The sequence below is a fragment of the Rhinolophus ferrumequinum genome, chromosome 12, assembly GCF_004115265.2.
Source record: "Rhinolophus ferrumequinum isolate MPI-CBG mRhiFer1 chromosome 12, mRhiFer1_v1.p, whole genome shotgun sequence".
Taxonomy (NCBI): domain Eukaryota; kingdom Metazoa; phylum Chordata; class Mammalia; order Chiroptera; family Rhinolophidae; genus Rhinolophus; species Rhinolophus ferrumequinum.
Window position 1 is genome coordinate 51,365,643 of NC_046295.1, and position 22,138 is coordinate 51,387,780.

Genomic DNA, 22,138 nt, shown 5'->3' on the forward strand with positions numbered 1-22,138 from the left:
GCAATGGGATAGAGGGCAGCAAAAGCACCTCCGGGGCAGACAAAGGACTCCGTGCCATCAACACCTGAAGGCATAGCCCTGCACCCTCAAAGGTCTAAGCCTAAATGTTAGCATTAGCAGGGACCAGGTAAGGGCCGGTGACTAAACTCTCTGCCTCCGTGTTGGCACAGGCAAGGCTGGAGGAGGCAGCATAGACAGAACTGGAATGGGAAGAAGCAGAGCCACCCACAGCCCAGGCCCCCATGCGTCTGGAGGTGGGGGGGATGAAAGCCCCCAAATCTAAAAAGCCAGCACCTGTTCTGGACGCCTCATCCTACTTTGCCCATCTCCATGTCACATTATTCCATTCCGTCATCACCCCAACTCCCATCCCTTCCTCATCACCCTCACTGCATCTCTCTGTCCCAATCTTTTGCTGCTCACCCATCTCCCCTCCCCTCTATTCCTTGTTCCCCACTTCCCCTTCCCTTCTCATCTTCTCCCTCCTTCCCTCCCCCTCCCCCTCATCTTACCCCCTCTGCCCTCCTATCTTCATTCCCCAAACCCCACCGCCTCTCCATTCTCCTCTTACCCCACTTCCTTTCCTTTCTTCACACCCCTTTACACCGGGGATCCCCACAGGGAAGACTAGAAAGAAGACAAGTAGCGGAGACTATGCAGACCTGCCTCAGGACCCCTAGACCTCTCTCCTGCTCTACTCTGCTCTATAGCCTAGGTACTGATGCCCTCTACAAGCCACACGTTCCAGCTCTATCCAGTTTGCATGACCTCATGGGTCTCTGAAAAAAAACTCTGTACCTGAAAAAAATGGCAAAGAAAGAGAGGTGAGAGCTGCTGCCCTGGCCTTTGTCTTCAAACCCTCCAAGAATTCCTTTCCCCTCTTCACCCCCGGGTTACCCCATCTCCACCCCCATTCTCTCTAGCACAGATGGGCCTGGGAGACAGTAACGTGGGCGCAAGGCACCGTGTCTGCTCAAGCGTCGGCTTCCGCTGGCAACCACCTCCGCAGCCCTGCCTGCTCTGAACAGCGGGGATACTGGGTTTGAGATTTAATGGGGAGTGGGGGTGGGGTGGGACTGAGATGGGAGATTCTGAGGGTGTTAAGAAAAAAGATCATGTGGAGCTGAGAGGAGGGGTTAAAAGAGGGAGCTAGGATAGGGGAGCATAAAGAATTAAGAATAGGAAAAGACAGAAGATCATGGGGGAAAGACAGATTATACTGGGCCAACAGGAGGGAAAAACGATGGGGGCCTAAAATGTGGAACTCAAAGGGGAAGTAGGATGAAAGATTATGGGAAGAACTTTAATGTGGATTGTGGGGGTTGCTGAGAGGGGGCTGCTCGTGAGGGAGCTGGGATGTGGAGATTATACAGAGAATAAAAAGGGTACTCAGAAAGGGAATCATGGAGGTGCTAAACCTGAGAACTACCCCGTTACAAAGCAGAGAGCAGAAGGGCACTTAAACTCTGCATGTCTATCTGGGAATGTTTCGAAGTTCAGTTAGGTCACATCAGGTCAACTCCGGGTCAAGGTAAGGTAAAGCTAAATCAGGTCAGATCGAAGTCTCCATGGAAGACGGGTTAAGAAGGGGTGACCTTTTGACCCTGGTCCAGAGACTACAGCTCCCAGAGTGCACTATTCTGTCCCCTAGCCTCCTAAATGATGAAAGAAGAGAATGCCCATAGTCACCAACTGGTGGGTGCAGTTTTCCTTTAAGGCTGCCTTTGACGTTGCACGGGTTCCAGAAGGTTCTCCCAGGATTCGAGCAGTGGCCAGTACGTCCCACCTTCTCAAACCGGAGATTGGACTAATATAGTTGCGCAGTCCCCCTCCCGGCTGGGATCTGAGCTCCACAGACCAACCAATAAAATCAAAGGGCGCGTGGAGTTGCCGCCCTCTGTCCCTTTCACCAATGACACGACGAGCTAGTGAAGAGGTGTGGTTGACTGATCCCAAATTGCACCAATCAGACCCATACCAATCACTGCCAGGAATGTGTGCGTGTGTGGCCGGGTGACAGGGGCGGAGAATGGGAGGGTATCACCGAACCACTCGTTGAAAGCTGTCCAATTACAGCAGAGGCTGAGCTGAGTGACGGGCAGACAGCGCAATGGGTGGCGCGGAGGCGGAGCCGTGGGGGCGGGTTCCCGGGCCCGCTGTCTGCGGCCGGCGGGCAGGCGACTCCTGTCCCAAGTGGAGGCAGCGGAGCCGGAGCCGGGGGAGGGGGTAGCGGCTGTCTGACCCACCGCAGAGACGCCCGCAGCAACTCACCGGTGAGGGTGCCGAGCTAGCACTCGGGGATCCCGGGAGTGGGGGCATCTCGAAGCCAGGGGTCCTGGTGTCAGGGGGTTGGGACACTGAGGGCCCATCGGCTCCTTCTGTCCTGGGGGTGCGGGGACCCGGGCTCTGCAAGGTGCTCGTTGTCGGCGACTCTCTTACAGGGGGCAGCCAGCGTCTGAGCCGGGGGAGGGGGCAGCGGGCCGGGTCAGATTGGGTTCCGTGGGGTGGAGACGTTTCTGAGCCAGCCCTGCCAGCCAGTACCGGTGACATCACCGACCACCCTCCCCCGCCGGAGCCCCCTCCCCTCTCTTCCCCTTCTCTCCTCACCGCGCCTTTTGTCCCGGCGAAGCTCTGCCCTGCCCCTCCCCTCCCCGCCCATCTGTGAGGGAGGAGACTCCCCATCAGTGACTTCATTGAATATGTTCTTGGGGATTGGGGTCGGGTCCTCCCAGGAAAGAGGCAAGAGGAACTCAGGCCCTCACAGACAATCACACCTGTCACAGCACACGCTCGCACCGCCAGCCTTACTGTCACAGCCATACAGCCATTCACAATCAGCCAGACATTGCTGCACCTGAGAGCAGGTGGTCGCTATCCCTTCACTCTCCACACCTGGGGATCAGGTCCAGCTCCTGCTGCCCCGGACAGGCCTTGCTGGGCCAAGTGCCTATGAGAACCTGAGGAGGTGCCTTCCAGAGCTACAGCTCCCCAAGCAGCTCCAGCGGAGCAATCTGAGGTGAGGGGCCCGGCTGGGCATGTTTAAGCGCACAGTGCTCTCCTGCCCACCCCCAGCAGCACCCCCACTACAGGCCCGAGGAGCTTTCCGGAGCTTCCCACACTTCTGGGGAGAAGACTTCTTAGCCAGCTTGATGTTTAAAATTCAGCTGGAGCCCTTAAAACTTCGAGCCTGGACGCTGAATGGGTTTGTAAAGTTTCGGTAAGTCCCTCCGGAGAATGGCACTCATACTCATACCAAGTCAAATTCTCCACATCACATCCCCCTGCATTGCCTCCTGCTTCTTCCATCTCATCCTCATCTCATCCTCATTACATAAAGAACCCCTTCTACCTCACTCCTACATTTGAATGCAGTGCACCCCTTTATCATTCTTCTCCTATACCAGACCCTTCAGGCATCCATTTTCCACAAACATCTCCAGTATTTCAACTCGCTACATCTCTCTTTCAGCCCATTGGTAACCCATTTTCCACCTCAGCCGTTTCCATTTGTCACACCTCATCCCCCTCCATCAGTACTTCATTTTCAGTATCAACCATCTCCCTTCCCTATCCCCTCTTGCCATTTCTCCTCATTTTTCATTCCTGCCTCTACATTAACACCCTCTTCATTCTTCTCCATCAAAGGCAGTGCCATGCCATGGGGCTCCTTTGTCATTCCAACACGTGGCTTGTGGGTAGGGGGAGGGAGGGAGGAAAGGAGGAAGAAAAAGGCAATTCTGAAAGAGCTTGCCCTGTGTCTGTGGAGGCAAGAGAATTACAGGTCTAGAACGCCTAGCAGGTGGGTGCCAGGGAGGAAGTTGGCTGGATGAAGAAAGAGGTAATACAGGGACAGCAAGGAGAATGGGAAAATTGGCAAGACGGTCCACGTGCCCTCTGCCTAGAAGCTGCTATCGTTCTCTGGGGGCACCCTCTTCGTGTGCTAGGGTTCCTTCCCAGTCCCGGGGGAAAAAAGGTGTGGGCTGAGGCAGAGATGGCAGACCACCCCCAAGCTCCCTCTCAGACGGCTTTCACTGCTGCTTCCGAAAATGGCTGGCCTCCTCCAGATGCTCTTTCTTCTTTGCCTCCTCCAACCTCAGCCTCCCCAGCCAGGCGTGACATGCTGGCAGGGGGAGAAGGGGGTGTACCCGCCTTTTTGGAGCGTTCTCTTCGTCAGTGAGGTGACTCCCAGAACCATGAATCAACCCAGCCACCTGCGACAGGCCCTGTGGGGGCAGGAGCCAGGGCCATTGTCCTACCCACCTGGAGGCTTGAGGCCTCTTCTTACCAATTACAGCCCTCACTCCTGCCAAGAAACCCTGTACCCCTCGCTGAAGCAGTCAGAGGCAGAAAAGCAGGCCTTAGCAGTGGCTGGCAGCCCAGGACATTGCTAGAAAGACTCCGGTTCTCCGGGCTTTGGCAGGAGTTGGCCAAATCTCGGAAAGGCTGGAGAATGGCTTCTGGCCATTCCCACAAATAGCTCTAGCTACAGAAAAGTCCCGTTCCCTTCATACCCACCACAGAGACATTGGTGGAGGGGGATTAGCATCGAAGAATTAGAGCGCTGTGTTTCTCCCTCACATAACAAGTGGCCCTGCAGCCAGCTTAGAAGGGACTATCAGAGGAACATGGACCTGGCACTGGGCCAGATCGGAAACCACAGGACAGGTGAGAGGCAGGGACTGGCAGGGAAGGTATTAAGGAAATGGAAGTTAATTCCCAATTATCTCCTAACAACTAAGGTTTAAAAAGGCCCTACCCCCAGGATGCTTTTGTTCACTAACACTGGTGCTTAGGCAACACAGACTTGTCTTCACACAAAGTTTTGTGTGTAGACACTGGGAAATGAGTAAAGGGAACTGTTGCGTTGGTTGGGGGAAGGACAGTGTCACCCGCCCCGCCCCCCAATAATGAGGGAATTAGAAACAGCAGTTTCCAAAGGCTGTGAATCATCCTCTGATGTGAGTCACACGTGAGGCTTAGCATAGTAGGGGGAGAGGGGGCAGGGAGGCCTGGGGTCTCCAATGGCAGAGAGCACTCCAGGCACCCAGCCCTGACTCAGCCTGGCTGGCCAGGATAGCTGGCTGAAGACCTAGGCCTGTCCCCAGGCCTGGGCTACTGCTGCAGCTGACCTTAGCCGGGCACCATGCCTGAGGCATGGCGTAGGAACCCACGCTGCTCAGGTGACCTCATCCAGTACACTGATCTTCACTCGCTTCTGTCCGTGCGTTTGTCAGTCCATGGTGCCACCTCACTCAGCAAGGCCTTTCAGGGGTCCTCGGTCTGGCCCAAGGGCCTGGGCCTTAGCCTAGCCCCAGGAAGTGGGCTGCAGCCCCCAGCTTCCTGCTGGGAAAACCCAGGAATTGAGGAAAGAATCACAGACTCCTAGAATGTCAGAGCTGGAAGAGATCATCTAGTCCAAACCTTTCATTTTACTGATGAGGAATCAGAGGCCCAGAGAACAGGCATGAGCTGCTGAAAGTCACACAGTGACTTTTAGGGATTGTAGGATCATCAGGAGCAGGGCTGGGGCAGAGGGAACAGGGGCATCAAGGATTGGCCCTGGATTTCTTTCAGAAACAAGGAGACCAGTGCCGGTCCAGTGGCTGTGATGGGAAAGGATTATTACAAGATTCTTGGGATCCCATCGGGAGCCAATGAGGACGAGATCAAGAAAGCCTACCGGAAGATGGCCTTGAAGTACCACCCAGACAAGAACAAAGAACCCAACGCGGAGGAGAAATTTAAGGAGATTGCAGAGGCCTATGATGTGCTGAGTGACCCTAAGAAACGCGGCCTGTATGACCAGTACGGGGAGGAAGGTAAGAGGGCAGTGCTCCAGCCTAATACTGGACCCCTGTCCTTGTTTGGGGTCCTGGGTGACCCAGTTCTCACAGCAGAGAACTGGAAGCTGAGGAGGGGGTGAGGGAGGCAAGTGTTCCCAACACTGACACCCAGAGGAGAAAAGCGACCACCCACTACCCAGGCTCGGCTTACCAAAGTTCTCCCCGCCTCTGTCTGCCCCTCTCCCTCCTTAAATTCAGGCCTTGGGAGGTCTGAAGCTCAAACCAGAGGCTTTCCCCCCCTCCCTTTTTGCCCTCCCAGCCTTATTAGTCCTGCCTGAAGTCCCTGCTGCTTCATTGGCTGATGGGGAAGGTTAGGGAAAGGGAGTGTGTGGCTCTCTGAGGACAAAGCATTTACATTCATCAGCATAAAAGTTTGGCCCTTAAGCTACCTGGGAATTAACCACTGGAGCTCTGAGCTGGAGAGATGGCTGTCCCCTTCTCTGCTCCCTCCCTGCCCACTTTAGGTCATCAGAACAGAGGCGGAGCTTCACCTCCCTGAGGAAGTGGCAGGGATCCAAGGGTGGAAAGGGAACTGCTGCTGGCATTTTGCCCCCTCCCTGGGGTAGTTAGTGGTCCTGCACAGTGGCAGGAAAGGCCCAAATAAAGCCTCTGAGAGGGCGGCCCCTCCCAGCACATCCCACGGGCATGATGTAGCTGCTAATTCTGGGCCTGCCCCTCAGAGCCGCCTGCCACCCGCCAGCCACAGGCACCTGTCAGGCTATATTAAGAGACATAGTCACAGCTGAGGACTCTCCTTCCCGGGAGGAACTGTCCTCCCTCCCCAGTGGCATCCACCTTTTTTCCACATTCTCCTCCTCACTCTCCCCATTCTAGTCTCAAAAGTAGATGGGCTAACGATATGTATCATACCTGACACAGAGTAGACACTCAAAAGAATGTTCTTTTTCTTCTCCTCTCTGCTGTGTGTTCCATGCCCCATGCTGTGCTCCCCAGTCCTCCCAGACCCCTCCTCTGATTCTTCAGACCACTAGTTCCTTCCATTTTTTCCTAACTCACCTACTAGACTTGCCAACTCCCAGATTCACCAGGTATCTTCTGGAATCCCCAGTATTCTCTCAGCTAAGAAATTTTTCTCCCTGGAATGGAAGGAGGGGAGCAGTAGGGGTGGGGAAGAGGGACGCTGTGCAAATACCATGCCACCATGTGACTGTCTAGGAATTGCACACTGTCCTCTACTTGGCCTCACCTTTGTTTAAGAAGGTGGGAGCTGGGAGAGCTACCTGGAAACTTCACCCCTCCTGAATGACCAAGCCTAAGTGAAGGTCAAAGCTCAGCCCCTATTCCCAGACACCGAGTTCTAATGCAGATCTACCTCCCAGGAAGGCTCCTGAGGATGCAGAAGGGAAAGGCAGCCTTGGAAATGTGGGTTATAAAATTTCTGTTCGCCCTGCCTCCTCCCCAACAACCAGACAGAACAATTGTGCACACAGACTCTGTGCTCAGCCCTCGCTGGGGACAAGTTGTTCCCAGCTTTAAAAGGAGGTGGTAGTAGTGCAGCAGGAATCCCTACAGAGAAATTACCCCTTGCCGTCATCGTCAGTCCAACCTCCCTCTCGCACTGTGCTCTGCCAAGCTTCTTGAACGCACCTAATAATCAGACCCTCCACAGAAGAACAGGCCCTGAGTCTCAGGGGAGGGGTGAAGAGGCAGCTGCCACAAGTCTCTGAACTGCCTGCCACTTGGCTTCTCTAATGAAATCCAAATCTGCCCTTGTGGTCCCAAGAAATAAGAGGCCAGTTTAGACTCAGGCTTCCACGCCAATTGAAATTCTCAATAAAAGGCCTTAAAGAGAAGAGTCCCTTCCCCTAGCCTGGGCCCCACCCTGAGTCTACATATCCTAGGTCATTTCTCAGTGTTAACCCTGCCTCACTCCTTCCCATGCCCCCTACTACCCTCATCACCACCAGTACCATCCCCCCATTAAGGCTGCCTCCAGGAATCTGAGCCCCTTAGACAGGACCTGACTCCAGAGAGAGCAGCGGAGGTCACCACCCACAATGTGCCCACTCATTCATGCGTTTTGGTTGCTCTGACATTAAGTATGAGGTATAGGCCTTGGTGTTCTATAGCTCCAGAGAGCTCCATTCCCATTGTAGTCTATGTCTATCCAATGTGCAAATGGCACCCCCTGGAGTTGTGCAACCCTGGGAAAACTTTTTCTAGAGAAATAGCTCCTCATCTCCAGAGCTTTCCTGAGTTTTTGGGCCCTCCCTATTTCCTATTTGGTCGGAAGTCAGGGAAAGAAGAAACCACGCTAGAAGCAGAGTAAGAGTTGGGACTATATCCCCACCTTATTTGGGACAGGTCACTTACTAACCCCATCTGGTCAGATCCTGTCTGATTGCCTCTTGCCTGGTGTGTCTTTGGAGATAAGCAAAAATTGGGGAGCCAGGTATGACATGTAAAAATTTGGGAGCCAGGCCAGCCACTCAAGACTTTGGGAGACATCTCTGGGTGATGGGTACATGGAAGAGATTATGGGACTGGAAGTCACATCCTCCAAGGCTTCTAGTCTTAGCTTTTCCACCTATTGGATAACTCAGCCTCTTTGAACCTCAAGATGAGCTTTCTCAATAAACATGTAATTATAAAGAGTAAAATTAATCTTGCCAGAGATTTTTCTTAATCTATTAGAACAGCCCTCTCTGTGGGAGTTAAAGATTTCTTCTTTCTCTAGGCCCAGAAGATGGGAGCTAGAGGGCAAGGGGAGGAGCCTGGGGTGGGGCCAGGACGAGCCACACTGCCCCTAACTTCTCCTCCCTCCAGGCCTGAAGACTGGCGGTGGTTCATCAGGTGGCTCCAGTGGCTCCTTTCACTACACCTTTCACGGGGACCCCCATGCCACCTTTGCCTCCTTCTTTGGTGGCTCCAATCCCTTCGATATCTTCTTTGCCAGCAGCCGTTCCACTCGACCCTTCAGTGGTTTTGACCCAGATGACATGGATGTCGATGATGATGAGGACCCATTTGGTGCCTTCGGCCGCTTTGGCTTCAATGGGCTGAGCAGGGGTCCAAGGCGAACCCCAGAACCACTGTACCCTCGACGCAAGGTGCAGGACCCACCTGTGGTGCATGAACTGCGGGTGTCCCTGGAGGAGATCTACCATGGCTCCACCAAGCGCATGAAGATTACGAGGCGGCGCCTCAACCCTGACGGGCGAACTGTGCGCACCGAGGACAAGATCCTGCACATTGTCATCAAGCGAGGCTGGAAGGAAGGCACCAAGATCACCTTCCCTAAAGAGGGCGATGCCACACCTGACAACATCCCTGCCGACATAGTCTTTGTGCTCAAAGACAAGCCCCACGCACACTTCCGCAGAGACGGTACCAACGTGCTCTACAGTGCTCTGATTAGCCTCAAGGAGGTGCGTCCTGGGTCAGGGGGCGTGTGTGACGAGGGGGGTGAGAGGGACATCCTTTCCCCACCTCAGTCTTTCTCTCTCTTCCCAATCACTCTCCCCTCCCTTTTTCTCACTCTGCCTCATTTTCCTCAGGCGCTGTGTGGCTGCACTGTGAACATTCCCACCATTGATGGCCGAGTGATCCCTTTGCCCTGCAATGATGTCATCAAGCCAGGCACCGTGAAGAGACTCCGTGGGGAGGGTCTTCCCTTCCCCAAGGTGCCCACCCAGCGCGGAGACCTCATTGTGGAGTTCAAAGTTCGCTTTCCAGACAGATTAACACCACAGACACGACAGATCCTTAAGCAGCACCTACCCTGTTCCTAGGCTCTGCCCCCGCCAGCCCAGAGTCTACCACAGCAATACCCCACACTCACCCCACCCGTGTACACCCAGCTGGATGTCCACTGGACACTAGCAACTTTTTCTAAAATGCAAAAAAAGCCACTGGTTTTCAGGAAAATGTTTCTCTTCCTGACCCCTTTCAGAGCTGGGCTGCCTTGGGGGAGTGGGAGGGAGGTGGGGAGAACTAGCCTAGGCCAGGGGTCAATTTTCATGTCACTAGCTTTGAATCCAGTTCCCACTCCAGTGGCTGGAGAGTGACCTGAGTGCTACTTGAAGATGTAGAGATTCCTTGTCCATGCCTGTATATATAGCATGTCCTCCTTCCCCTCTCAGCTTTGCTAATACTTCTCTTCTCCCTCCCCTTCAGCTTCCTCCTGTTGGGGGAGGAAGAGGATAGAAAGGACACTGCTTTCCCACCCCAGCTTCACCCCCAGGTCCACAGTGTCCCAGGTTATCATACACATATTCACACACACAAAGCACTCACCTAGAGCTGTCTGTGCCTCTCCAGGGTTGAGATAGAAAGGGAAGGTCCATAACCCATGAACCAGGCCATTGAGCACGAGACACTTTTTATTTGGGGCAGGGAGGTGAATAGGGCCCTCAAGCAGCCTCCCTGACAGCTCCCCTGCCCAGTCCCCAGAGCTGGAAGTTCTGTCCTCCCTGTTGCTCTCAGGAGTGTGTAAGGGCAGAGGGAGAGGAAGGAGGCCTACTGTATTAAAGCTAAGAGGCGGGGGCGGGATCCAACTGCCAGCCTTCGTCAGGAAGGGAAAGGGCTTTGGGGTCAGGTAGCAGCTATTCCTCAGCAAGAGATTCAGGGTCACAGGTTTCTCCACACACCTCTGAACTCAGGGCCTAGCCACCCCCAAACTTCCAAATCCCATTTTTGTGATATGTGAAGCTACTTATTTCTTACCCTTCATGGAGGCTGCGTGGGGAATTTCCAGCCTTTTGATGCCTGTGTGACCCCACCCCACTCCCACAATTGTATAAAGGTCAAACAGTGAAGGAGCTAGGGGAAGACTGATCCAGCAAGGTCCTAGGGTGGGGTCTTTAGGTTTTCTCACTTTGACAAGCCCCTGAATGTTTTTATAGTAGTTTTTTTTTGTATTTTTTTGTAATGACAGTATTATGAAAAAAATAAAATATTTTAAAAATATGGCAGCTCAGCAGAAATAATGAACCTGGGATTGAGGGTGGATGTGCAGTGCCACTGTCAACCTTCTTCCAGGGCCCTGATCACCTTTGAGAAACCCAAGCAGGCTTTCAATATAAGGTAAAGCTGATTCCTTCCTTCCTCTAAGCCCAGACTCCTGGGATTTCCAAAATGTATACCCCAAATAGTAAAGACAGAAGATACCACCCACCTATTAGAAGAAACAAATTTATTTGGAAAGAATAAATATCCTTGGTTATGAAAAACAGACTATCCTCTTTGAAGGATGTGCTAGCATGAGAACTAATAGATTTTCTCTATATGAACTGGAATTTTCCCTTGAGAAAAACTTCCCTCCTAGGAGAGAATGGAGGACTTTCTGGCTGACTAGAAGAGACAAATCCCTAAAGACAGCCTGAAGAGGGCCATGCAGAGGGCAGCTGGAGGTACCTAGCATCCTTGGTCCAGGCTCATGGGACCTGGCTGGGGACACAGGCTCCCTGGGAGGCGTGAACTCCGTGGCTGATCCTTAAATCTCATAATTTCCCAGGGATGTCTGTCCTGGTCTCTAAGCTGCCTGTCCCTGCTGAGACAACTCTGGTCCTCAGGGCCGGAGTGCCGTGCTGACTCCATGATGCACTTGGCACTTTCCTGGGATCTTGGTAGGAACGAGCCCTGTAGTTGCACGAATGCCAATCTGCGGGCTCTGCCTAGGCCTGGACTTCCTCCTGGTGCTGATTTTCCTCCATGCCTGAGGCCCAATTCTTCTCCAGGATCAGGCCCATGATGGCCATGCCCTCCTGAGCGCAGTGTCCCCAGTGCCGTGAAGACAGCTCTTCCTTCACCTGGTCCTGGGCTCCACACATGGGCTGACACTGAGGAGGCTTTTAATAGGGATCTTCTTGCCCTTGCCTTTTATCCTGGGACAATGCCAGTGAAGAAAGCTCCTCATCCTTTTACCCAAGGTACTTTTGGAAGAAGTCTGTCCCTTCCAGTGCAGAAACCAAAGGTTCTTGCTCACAAGGGTGTCTGCTACTCCCCTGGCCTGGGCTGGGAGAGCCCCAATCCTGCATCCTTTACTCAATGCTCTCCTATTTAGGGTCTTCTAGGGTTGTCCCTCTCTTCACTTGGGGCTAAATTCTTGTCCTGGCTCTTCCCTGAGGCCTGAAGCTTTGGATCCAGGTCTGCTGGGCCAGACTGCTTCCTCTGGCTTCCACGGGACACACAGGACCTAAGAAATTGTCATGTCCCCACTGAGTACTCTCCGGGGATGCAACTATGAGACCTTAGAAACCAAGCTATCTGAGGCCAGGAGCACTTCAATGAGAAAGCCCTGAAGCTGGCTCTGCAATTTTACCCTTACGCTTCTTGGAGGTTGCATGGGGGATTTGTTGTCCTTTAATGCCTATGTAACCTTACGCACGCGCGCGCACACACACACACACACACACACACAGAGCTGTATAGAAGTCAAAATAGTAAAGGAGCTGAGGGAAAGACTGGATCAGCCAATTCCTGGGAAGCGAGGTCTTTATTGGGTTTTCTCACTTAGACAAGCCCCTGAAACCTTTTATAGTAGTTGTGTGTGTGTGTGTGTGTGTAACTTTGTAATGACAATACTATACCAATTATTTGCTCATTTGTATGACTGTATTATGTTCTTTAAGGCTTGGTCATCCTGAATCTTGGGCACCCAGCACTCTCGAGGTGGGGGCATTCCTTGGTCACTGGAGCCCATTGACCACTCAGATGGCCATTTACCAGGAGCTTCCAGGTATCTCCCAGCTCACTGACGCTCAGAACATCTTCTGATTTGGGCTTAGGAGCTAGAGTCTTCTTAGACTTCACTATCTCCCTGAACTCTCCGGCCTTTGAAGAAATCCCTAAATTAATCTCCAACCTCCTCTTCCTAAAGTGGAAACTCCAGAAGACGCTCCCCTCTGTGGTGATCCCCTCCAGTCACTCTGCCGCTGGGGCACTTCTCCGTGGCTGGAGTCTGTTGGGACACAACTCCACTCTCATCCCTGGGTCATGTCCTGCCACTGATTGACTTGGAGTGACTCTGGACTGCCTCTCTTGGTTCCCATACAGTCCCACTCTGCCACAATTTACCCATGCTGATGGGTGTAAGGAGCTAAAAACTTTGTCTACTCTTCTCCTTGGACTGAAGGTCCTGTGTAAACAATAATCAACATCTCAGGGCCCCCTGGCCTTCCTTGTCACAGGTGAGGGGGCAGGGCGAGAACTATCAAGGGTGGGAATTGAATTTTTTGATATCAGCTTGTCTCTTGACCTGCCTAAAGGTTTCTTTCAAAGAGCTAAGCAACCCCAGCTTAGCCATCCCTGAAACGCGGGTGGCTGAGAGGGAAAGGTGGACTGGGGAAGGGGCCATGATTGGCTCTCTAGCAACTCTATCAACAGTTTTATGTATTCAAGGACCTTGAGAGGTAAGCTCTACCTCTGCCACACCCAAAGCCACATAATCTGAGCTTCCTAGTGCTTGTCTAATGCCTGATTAAGGAAGGAAAGCTTCCAAGAGGTATTCAGGCAGTGTTCTTGATTCATTGAGGGTACCAAATTTCCAGTTTCCAAGTGGCTACTGGCTTACCTTCCCAGGTCAACCTTGGCTGCATTGGGGCCCTGGAATCACATAGGGCAAGAAGAGAAGTACTGAAAATTAAAAAACGAGACACATCAATACCTGCTTTTCCAAAGAGCAAGCAGGTCCCATGTCACATGAGCTCCTTTCTGGTAATCTCTCCAAGCTGGGAAAACAGGAGACTCGGTCATAAGTGGTGAAGGTAGGAGCAAAGGGATCTAATAGGAAACTAACTAAAATGGTCCTTTGAGGGAGCCTCTTAGGAGAATAGACTCCGAGAGTCCCAAGCATTAGTACACAAGGTTAAATAGTGACAACAACCAACAAGCTCAACTATGGAATAGTGTTTTATAGTTTCTTCCATCTGATCCTCATAACCATGCTATGAGGGGTGCAAGCAAAGTGTATGAGGTGTGATCAAAAAATAAGGTGAGGGTCGGCTGGTTAGCTCAGTTGGTTAGAGCACAGTGCTCTTAACAACAAGGTTGCCAGTTCGATCCCGACATGGGCCACTGTGAGCTGCGCCCTCCACAACTAGACTGAAACAACTACTTGACTTGGAGCTGATGGGTCTTGGAAAAACACACTTAAATAAATAAAAGTTTAAAAAAATAATAAGGTGAATGTTTATGTTTTTAAAAATTTATTACAGTAAAGGACACATTGCCATTAATCCCCCTCAAAATATTCCCCTTCATTTCAAACACACTTATCCATCCCATCGTTATTGCCACTTTCTGAAGCAGTTCTGAAGTCCTCTTTTGTGAGTGTCTATACTTCATCCTCCATCATGACAACACTCCATGTCACACATCGCTCCTGGTATGGCAATTTCTGTCAAAGAAAAATATTATGGTGTGTCCTCATCCACTTTATTCCCCGGATCTGGCACCATGTGACTTCTGGCTCTTCCCCAAAGTCAAAATGACCATGAAAGGAAAACATTTTGAATCGATTCAGGACATTGAGGCAGCCATGACAGTGCAACTAAAGACACTGGAGAAAGAGAACTTCCAGAACTACTTCAGAAAGTGGCAAGAATTAGGGGGTAAGTGTGTTCGAAGTGAGGGGGAGTATTTTGAGGGAGATTAATGTCAATGTGTCTTTTAGTAATTAATTTTTTTTTATTTCAACATTCCCTGTATTTTTTAATCACACCTCATATCTAAAGGAATCTGAGCCTTAAAAAAGTTAAACAAATTGTCCCAAATCAGGACCCAAATCTCTACCTCTAGATATTCGTTCCACTGCATCTCATATTGTTACCTAGTGGGCAAGACTGAGTGACCATTGTTCTTTCATTCCCAGAGATGAGCCTAGCAGGGAACCCAAGAAGTGTTTCAGGTTCTGACTCCTTCCTATGAGTCTCCCTGCTGAGAGCTTTGGTTTCTGAGAGGGATGGGTTCTAGCAGCCAATGTCTTCAGAGACTGTGCACCTGGGTCTCATGGAAAGGAAAAATTAAGTTTAACCCTTGAGGGCTCCAGACTGAATAGGCAGAAGCTTACTTAGAAATGTTCTGTCTTTGCTCCTCTTCTTCCTTCTGCATTGATGCTGAAAGAAATGAATGAGGGGACTAGATTCAATTCTTATTCTCCCCTCTCTAGGCAAGCTGTAGACATTCATTATATATGAATAATATGATTTTCTACATTTCTATATATGAATAATATGATTTTCTACATTTCTGGGTTCTTACCCAGAAATTCATTCTTAAAGTGATTTAAGTATTTTCCATTTTTCTTCTTTGGAAATCTCATACAAATGTTTTCTGTATGTAATCCTCAATTAATTTTTAGTCAGTAGTCCTTACTGAAAATTCAGGTCAAATAATCTCAGACCAACAGTTACATGTATAGGATTTTGTCCCTCGGGTATAGAGCTTAGACTCTAGCATCTGGGCATTGGTCTCTAGATAAGTTCAATCATAAAGGAAACGCTTGATCCAGAGACACCTGAGAAGGTAAAGTGACTGATGAATGTGTGTTGAGGGACTTTGTTCGGCAAGTATCCTGAACTGTCTTCATTATTTAATCCTGCATTGTCACATATGGTAGCCACTAGCCACTTGTAGCTATTGAGCCCTTTGAGGCTGGTGTGAATTGAGATGTGCTGTAAGAGTAAAATATACACTTGAAATTTGATTTTGAAAACAGCACCAAAAAAGGATGAAAGACGTTTCATTAATAATGTTTATATTGTTCACATGTTGAAATGACTGTTGAAAGGAAACTTCTTATCAAATTTGCTATGTATTTACTACTGAAAATGTTTCTTAATATTGTCCATTTTACTATCTGTGAAAAATTTTTTACACAATCAACAGCTTTTTCATCTTTTCTCTGCTGCAGAGCATTCTTTTGGTGTTTATTATTCAAGAAACAATTTTCCACAACAGATTTATGCCACATTGCTGACAAGCCACATTGAACTTTGGCTATCAGTTCTGCCTCACTTTGTAGTCAACTCTGAGGACTTACTCAAGTGAATTTCCTCCACACAACATGAAAGAAATCTGATGAAGGCAATTTCAGTGCACGATATTTCACACAATATTATGTGCACAATAATGACACAGTAACTATAACATGCCAATATATATATATAAAGAAATACCTACATATGTTGTTTAAAACTTGAAATCTCTATATAAATACTTTCAAATATTGATGAGAAAATGAATCATGGCCTGTCACACATTTAAAATTAAGTGTTTGGATTCCCAGTTAAATATGGTGGATCAAACATACTTGTTTATCATCTCTCGCCCAGAATTTCATTAAAAGTGAAAGAAAAAGAAAATAAACTATTGAAGGTGACAAGAATGGAAGGGGATATATATGGGATGTATCGGAAATAAAATGGAGGAGTGGTTACTGACGTAGCAGAGCAGAAGTAACTACCAAGTTAACCGCCTGCAGAAGAGGACAGGGGAAGTAAGCCAATTCACCCCGTGAACATCAACAGACCCAGAAAGTGGGGGTGGGGCATGGGGCAAAGAATTGCAAATGCTTATTTGATGATTTTTGACCTGGTAAGCAGGCTTGACAGCCTACAGGTTGTAAGCAGGCTTGAGAGAGTACAGGTATATATAGAAAGCCAGTTAATGAAAAAAATTGCATACTGGAAAAACAAAAAGTTGTATAAATAGAGTAATTATAGATTAAAAATAGAGTAAAAATAATTAGAGTATACTGTTTCACACAACAGTAAACAATATTTATATAGTCTATTTAATATAAATACTTAACAATAATTTAACCAAAAATTATAATATACTAGGAGTTTGGGGGAAGGAAAATGGGGGTGGTACTGAAGCCTAATCTTTATCTTCCATAGTTACAAATCAATACATAATTTAAAATTCATATATCAAGAAATATTGGTTAAAGTATATTATTTTAAAAATACAGAGATCAAAAACATTCATTTGTTAACTACTACCATAATCATGATATAGAAATTGTCATGATATAGAACATTTCTCAAAAAGTTTCTTTTTGTCCCTTCATAGTCAATCTTCCACTCTCCCAGGAACTACTGATCTGCTTTTTGTCACTATAGTTTTACACTTTCTTGACTTTTATATAAATGAAGTCATACAGTAGATAGCCTTTTATGAAAGGCTTCTTTCACTTAATGTAACACTTTGGAGATTCATCAATGCTATTGCATGTATCAGTAGTTTGTTCCTTTTAATTATTAGGAAGTAGTTTCCATTGAATGAATATATTACAATTTGCTTATCCTGATGGAAATTTGAGTTCTTTCCAGTTTTTGGCTATTATGAATAAAACTGCTATGAAAATTTGTAAAAAATATAAATAAATAAATAAACAAACAAATAAATACAAGGAGGTTAACAATACAAAACCAAAAAACAAAGAACTTAAAGTGGTTGCCTCCAGTAAGCAGGATTTATGGTAGAAGAAGGTGGGGACAAAGAGCCTGCTTTGTTAAAAGACCTTAAATCACTATCTGACTTTTAAAACAAAGTGCATACATGACTTTGATTTTAAAAAACCTAATTTTAAAAATAACCAGGAAAAAAGCAAATAAATCTTGGACAGAGATTTCATTGTAAAAATTTGTAAGTAAACCTGAAATACAATCCAATTTTTAAAATGAAGTCTGTAAGATTTCCATTTCTGTCAGTTTAACTAGGCTAGATATTATGAAATGTCCTTCTACTGCAAAACACCCAAATGCTGGAAAGGAAGGAAAAGAGGGAAGGAGGGAGGGAGGGAGGGAGGAAGAAAGAAAATTTAGAGCCAAAATTAGACGGAAGGCCAGCACAGACACCAGGACTGCCCTAAAAACAACTCAGACACCTAAAGCTTTGCTGGTTATTGGCCCCACTGAGGAACAGTATTTAGATTTGACAAAGTAGGGGAGCTGAATCTAAGAATGGCACATAAAGCCAGGCACCCAAAGGGGCAATATCCTGAAGATGCGAAGAAAATCTGCATGCTGGCAACAAGACCCAACAAGAAACCCAATCTGTCTTTGGTGACAGTAAGAATGGGGAGAAGAGACAGATTTGAGAAATAGACAAAATTATCAAAACTGAGTGAAAAAACTAACAATATTAATACTAGTAATTTCCCCTCATAATTTAATCATAGCCCTAGTCTCATGCAATCCCAGGATTTGAATTTACACCATGCTCACAGTCTGTGAAATCCCAATCCAATAAATAAATAGGAATAGTTACAGGTTGGTAGTGTCCCCTAGGACCCAGGAGAAACCAAGACACATCATCTCAACATAGGCCATTCGGGATTCACAAAGTTAAAATTTAACCAAGTATATGTAGGTCCTAATAAAATATATCAAACATACAAGGAAACAGACCTCCATAAACAAGTCTAGAGAGACTCCAAACTGAAAAATAAGACATATTCAGACTGTAGATATTAAAATTATAAGAAAAAGTACACAAAGTAAGTAGGTTTAAAGTGTTTTTTAAAATGTTTTAAACTGAAAAGACAGAGATAATCACTATGTAGAGCAGAGAGAAGGAACATTTAGCCCAACCTGGATCTTCAGGGTAGGTTCCCTGAGAAGATGATGCCTGAATTGGGATAGAAGGACAATTAAGAATCAGCCAGGTGGAAAAGTGGTGAGGGCATTCCAGACAGAGAAATCAAAATCATGATGAGCAGAGCTATGGAAGCAATGATCAGCATGGGGGCACTCAGGAAAAATTACAAGCATTCCTCTATTACTAGAATAACAAATGCAAGCAGGTAATGGCAAGAGAAGCTAAAGAAGAGACAGATCTGCAGGTGGAGGGTTCTCTATACCACGTAGGAAGAATGCCTTCTCTGAAGGATGTTAAGGAGGGCAGTATCAGTCATTTTTGTTTTGGGTAGATTGCTTTGGCAGTAGTGAGGGGAAAGGATTAGAGATCGACAAAGCTGGAGGGATGGAGATCAGCTAGTGAGAAATGTTTGTGGGAGAAATGATGAGGGCCTGAACTAGCAGGGTGACAGTAAGGATGAGGAAGAGAGACAGTTTGGAGAAACAGCAGAGAAAAGTAGCAAAAGTTGATGACTGATTACTTACGGGAAAGATGAAGGGGGAGCAGTGTAGAATGACTCCCATGTTTCTTGCTTGGGTGACTAGGTGATACTAATTGCTTGGGAAATGCAACAGGAAGAGCAGGTTGGAACAGAAGAAGAAAATGGCCTAAGTTATGAAGATGTTAGGCCTGGGGTACCTGTGGGAAGTGGAGCTCGGGGATGTTTAGCCAGCAACTGGAATTCAGAAGATAAGCTCATAGAAGTCAGTGCTAAATAACCACATGAGTGGCTAACTCACTGCTTCAGAGAATCTACTTCAGAGAATAACGTAGTCATTAAAAATGATGTTTAGAAAGAGTTTACAGTACGTAGAAAAGGTTTATGCTAAAATAATAACTGCTTTCCTACCTTACAAAACCCCACATTTATTTAAACAATGTAAAAATATGAATAGCAAAGTCTGGGGAGAAATACATCAAAATGCTATAGAAATTATTTTGATTGGAAATTTATGGGATTCTTCTAATTTTTCATATCTTCTAAATTCACTATGTAATACTATCATAATAGGGAAAACTTAAAAAAAAAAAACACCACACAGAAACATTTCCTCCTACCTCTAGTGTGACACAGCTAGAGTTCCCATCAAACACAGCGCCTGGCACATACCGTGTTCCCCAGAAAATAAGACCTAGCCAGACCCTCAGCTCTAATGCGTCTTTGGGAGCAAAAATTAATATTAGACCCGGTATTATATTATACCCGGTCTTATATTAAAATAAGGCCGGGTATTTTATATTATATTATATTATATTATATTATATTATATTATATTATATTATATTATACCTGGTCTTATACTAAAATAAGACCGGGTCTTATATCAATTTTTGTTCCAAAAGACAAAGCATTAGAGCTGATGGTCCGGCTTAGTCTTATTTTCAGGGAAACACGGTAGTAAAACACGGTAGAAACACTAAATTAATAAATGTAGTAAAGTATCAATATCTGAGATTTGAAGGCAGTTGCCTTGGATTTCCCCCCTTTCTAGAAGCCTGCGACCTGTCCTGTCTGCTAGAAGGCTTCACCGTGGTGGGCCCTGCAGATTCCATCCCAGGTCTGCCTCTGCCCCTCAGGACTCAGCCTCATCTCAGCCCACTGACACTCTGCCCTGATGAGTTTAGGCCGGGCTCCCACCAATCATTCCCACCGGGCACCGTCGGCTTCACAGCTTCCTTCATCTCCTCTGAAACCACTCCCCCGACATAGACATCACCCCTTCTGCGGTAGCTGGCCCCGTACCTTGTGTTTGCGCAACTGACCCCTCCTTTCCACAGGGGCAACTCAGTGAAGTCTCACTGTCCTCTTACCAGTGCTGACATTTTCAGGACACTGGGCCTATCAGGGACACCGGACAAGGCCCTGCCCACGCGGCAACAGGAGCTGGGCTTATCTTGGCCTTCCTATGGAGAGGGAGGAAGGAGGGGGAGAAGGAAGGGGAGGAACGAGCGGGGTGGGAGGAGAGGGGGAGGAAAGAGGAGAGAGGGGGAGGGACAGGGAGGCGGAGGGAACGGGAAAGTTCCTGGCGAATTGGCAGCGAAGGAGGCCGCGGCCGCGCGTGTATGCTCAGAGGCTCTGCGGCGGGCTTCGGGCGCAGCCAGCCCAAGCACAGGCCCAGCCATCCAGATGAGGGAGTCCCGCGGCGGGAACAGCCCGGGGGCGTCTGGAAAACCTTGCCTGAATCTTGGCTGTGGTCTCAAGGAAGCCAAGGAAGCTGACTTCGGCGTACAGAGGTGTGGATCTGCCGGTGGCCCTTAGGAAGCCCGAGGAGATTCCTGAGGCCCCGCCCCGGAGCAGGCCCGGTCCCGAAACAGAAATCCCGCCTGTTGCTCATTCATTCACGCGGAAGTCACTGAGCCCTAACCAAATGCTAAACACCAGAGGCTGGAATTAAAGCAGTGAACTGGGTAGACACGGTCCCAGCCCTCAGATAATTAAGACACAAGTTACAATCTAATGTGGAAAGTGCTGGTGGGAAACGGGAGGATAAGGGCACCCATCTTGCTTGGGAGGGTCGAAGAAGGTCCCCCAGAGCGACACCTTTCACTGTAGCAGGAAGGGAAGGAGGTAGTATGCAATGGCAATGGTTTTAGACGATGGCGAGTTACCATCGGATGGTTTCTGGCTCCTCTGAAAAGTGGAGGTCTGATACATTTGCTACGGCGGGGAAAAAAGAAGTTGAGGAAAGTGAAGAAAGTTTGAACTGAGTTTTGAGTAGAATGTGAGCATTTTTAAGGAATAAATGAAGTAAACTGCACAGGCAGGGAGCTTTGCCTGTTTTGATCCCTGATGTATCCCAAGTACTTAGAAAAGTGCTTAGCACAGAGCAGGCACGCAATAAATGGAATGCATGAATAAGTGCTTTTCAACTGATCATGGAGCTGACCATTAGTAGCCCATGAGTTTATGGTGGCACCAACTTCCTCATATGTGTGATTTTATCCAGTAGTGCTGAGCTGCTTCCTAGAGGGCAGGTCTGGCAGAGGCAGAGTTGGGATTTTGCCAGGTAGTAATGATAAAAGGAGAATGAATTGAGAAGCATGTGGAATGTTGAGTAAGTGATGCACCATTAAGCCTATCATGGAGAGGGAGGAAATGAAGGCAAGAGGTTACTCATGGTCAGGGGGAAAGTGGAAGGATCAACGGAATGGATATCCTAACAAGGTTGAAGAATTGTCATCTTTAAGACAAATATGGAGGTTTGAAGTCAGAGGGTGGGATGCCAGACTGTATTATTTTGGAAGGCAGAGCAATTCCTGATGATGAAGCTTCAGGTATGACCGTACCTAGATTGGAGCAGAGAGAAAGGACGCTGAGGTGAAAAAGTCTAGGAATTGAGAGTCTAGGTCATTGAATGGTCTATCCACACAGATGTTTGGGTCTCCCATAGATGCCCCCTCTTCAAGATCCCTGCCCTGGGCCCCATCCAGACCCTTCCCAAACCTTCGGAGGACTGCATTCACATTTCAACTTAAGCCTCCAATCATAAAAGGGTAATGACATAGCTCTGGCCAGAAAATAGAACGGGGAAGTTAGAGAGGGCTATAGTGGACATCTGTTTTGTTTTATTTTGTTTTGATACCAGTATGCATACACCTTTCTGGAAACAGTATGTCTAAGTCCTCTGAAGGAACTGCCACACGCCCACTTCTTCAGTCTCGGTCCACGTGCCGGTGGAGTGGACTTC

The 22,138-nt window shown here is 48.1% G+C and overlaps 1 protein-coding gene and 1 long non-coding RNA gene across 6 annotated transcripts; one reads left to right on the forward strand and one right to left on the reverse strand.

Annotated features, from left to right (window-relative positions):
- The first annotated feature begins 2,143 nt into the window (after nucleotides 1-2,143).
- Nucleotides 2,144-11,133, forward strand: DNAJB5 (DnaJ heat shock protein family (Hsp40) member B5). Of its 5 annotated transcripts, none has more exons than XM_033123529.1 (5): nucleotides 2,149-2,273; nucleotides 3,073-3,217; nucleotides 5,575-5,819; nucleotides 8,631-9,232; nucleotides 9,362-11,133. In XM_033123529.1, exons 2-5 carry the CDS (start codon nucleotides 3,150-3,152, stop codon nucleotides 9,593-9,595), a joined length of 1,149 nt encoding a protein of 382 aa, XP_032979420.1. In that variant the 5' UTR covers nucleotides 2,149-2,273; nucleotides 3,073-3,149; the 3' UTR covers nucleotides 9,596-11,133. The 5 variants fall into 5 exon arrangements, with proteins under 5 accessions (XP_032979421.1, XP_032979420.1, XP_032979418.1 ...); XM_033123527.1 differs by having other exon boundaries at nucleotides 2,155-2,273; nucleotides 2,904-3,217; XM_033123532.1 differs by lacking the exon at nucleotides 3,073-3,217 and adding an exon at nucleotides 2,904-3,016 and having other exon boundaries at nucleotides 2,155-2,273.
- Nucleotides 11,134-13,401: 2,268 nt separating this feature from the next.
- LOC117032209 (uncharacterized) lies at nucleotides 13,402-20,372 on the reverse strand. Its single transcript, XR_004424701.1, has 3 exons — nucleotides 20,194-20,372; nucleotides 14,875-14,920; nucleotides 13,402-13,534 (listed from the first exon to the last, which is right to left on the reverse strand). It is a non-coding gene; the product is annotated as an uncharacterized LOC117032209 (long non-coding RNA).
- Nucleotides 20,373-22,138: the final 1,766 nt, after the last annotated feature.

What these genes read in the sequence shown, in the direction of transcription:
- DNAJB5 (XM_033123527.1), top strand. Translation starts at nt 3,036, where the DNA reads ATGTTTAAGCGCACAGTGCTCTCCTGCCCACCCCCAGCAGCACCCCCA. An exon ending in AATGGGTTTGTAAAGTTTCG is followed by an intron (nt 3,218 to 5,574) that starts GTAAGTCCCTCC and finishes GATTTCTTTCAG; the next exon opens with AAACAAGGAGACCAGTGCCG. An exon ending in TGACCAGTACGGGGAGGAAG is followed by an intron (nt 5,820 to 8,630) that starts GTAAGAGGGCAG and finishes TCCTCCCTCCAG; the next exon opens with GCCTGAAGACTGGCGGTGGT.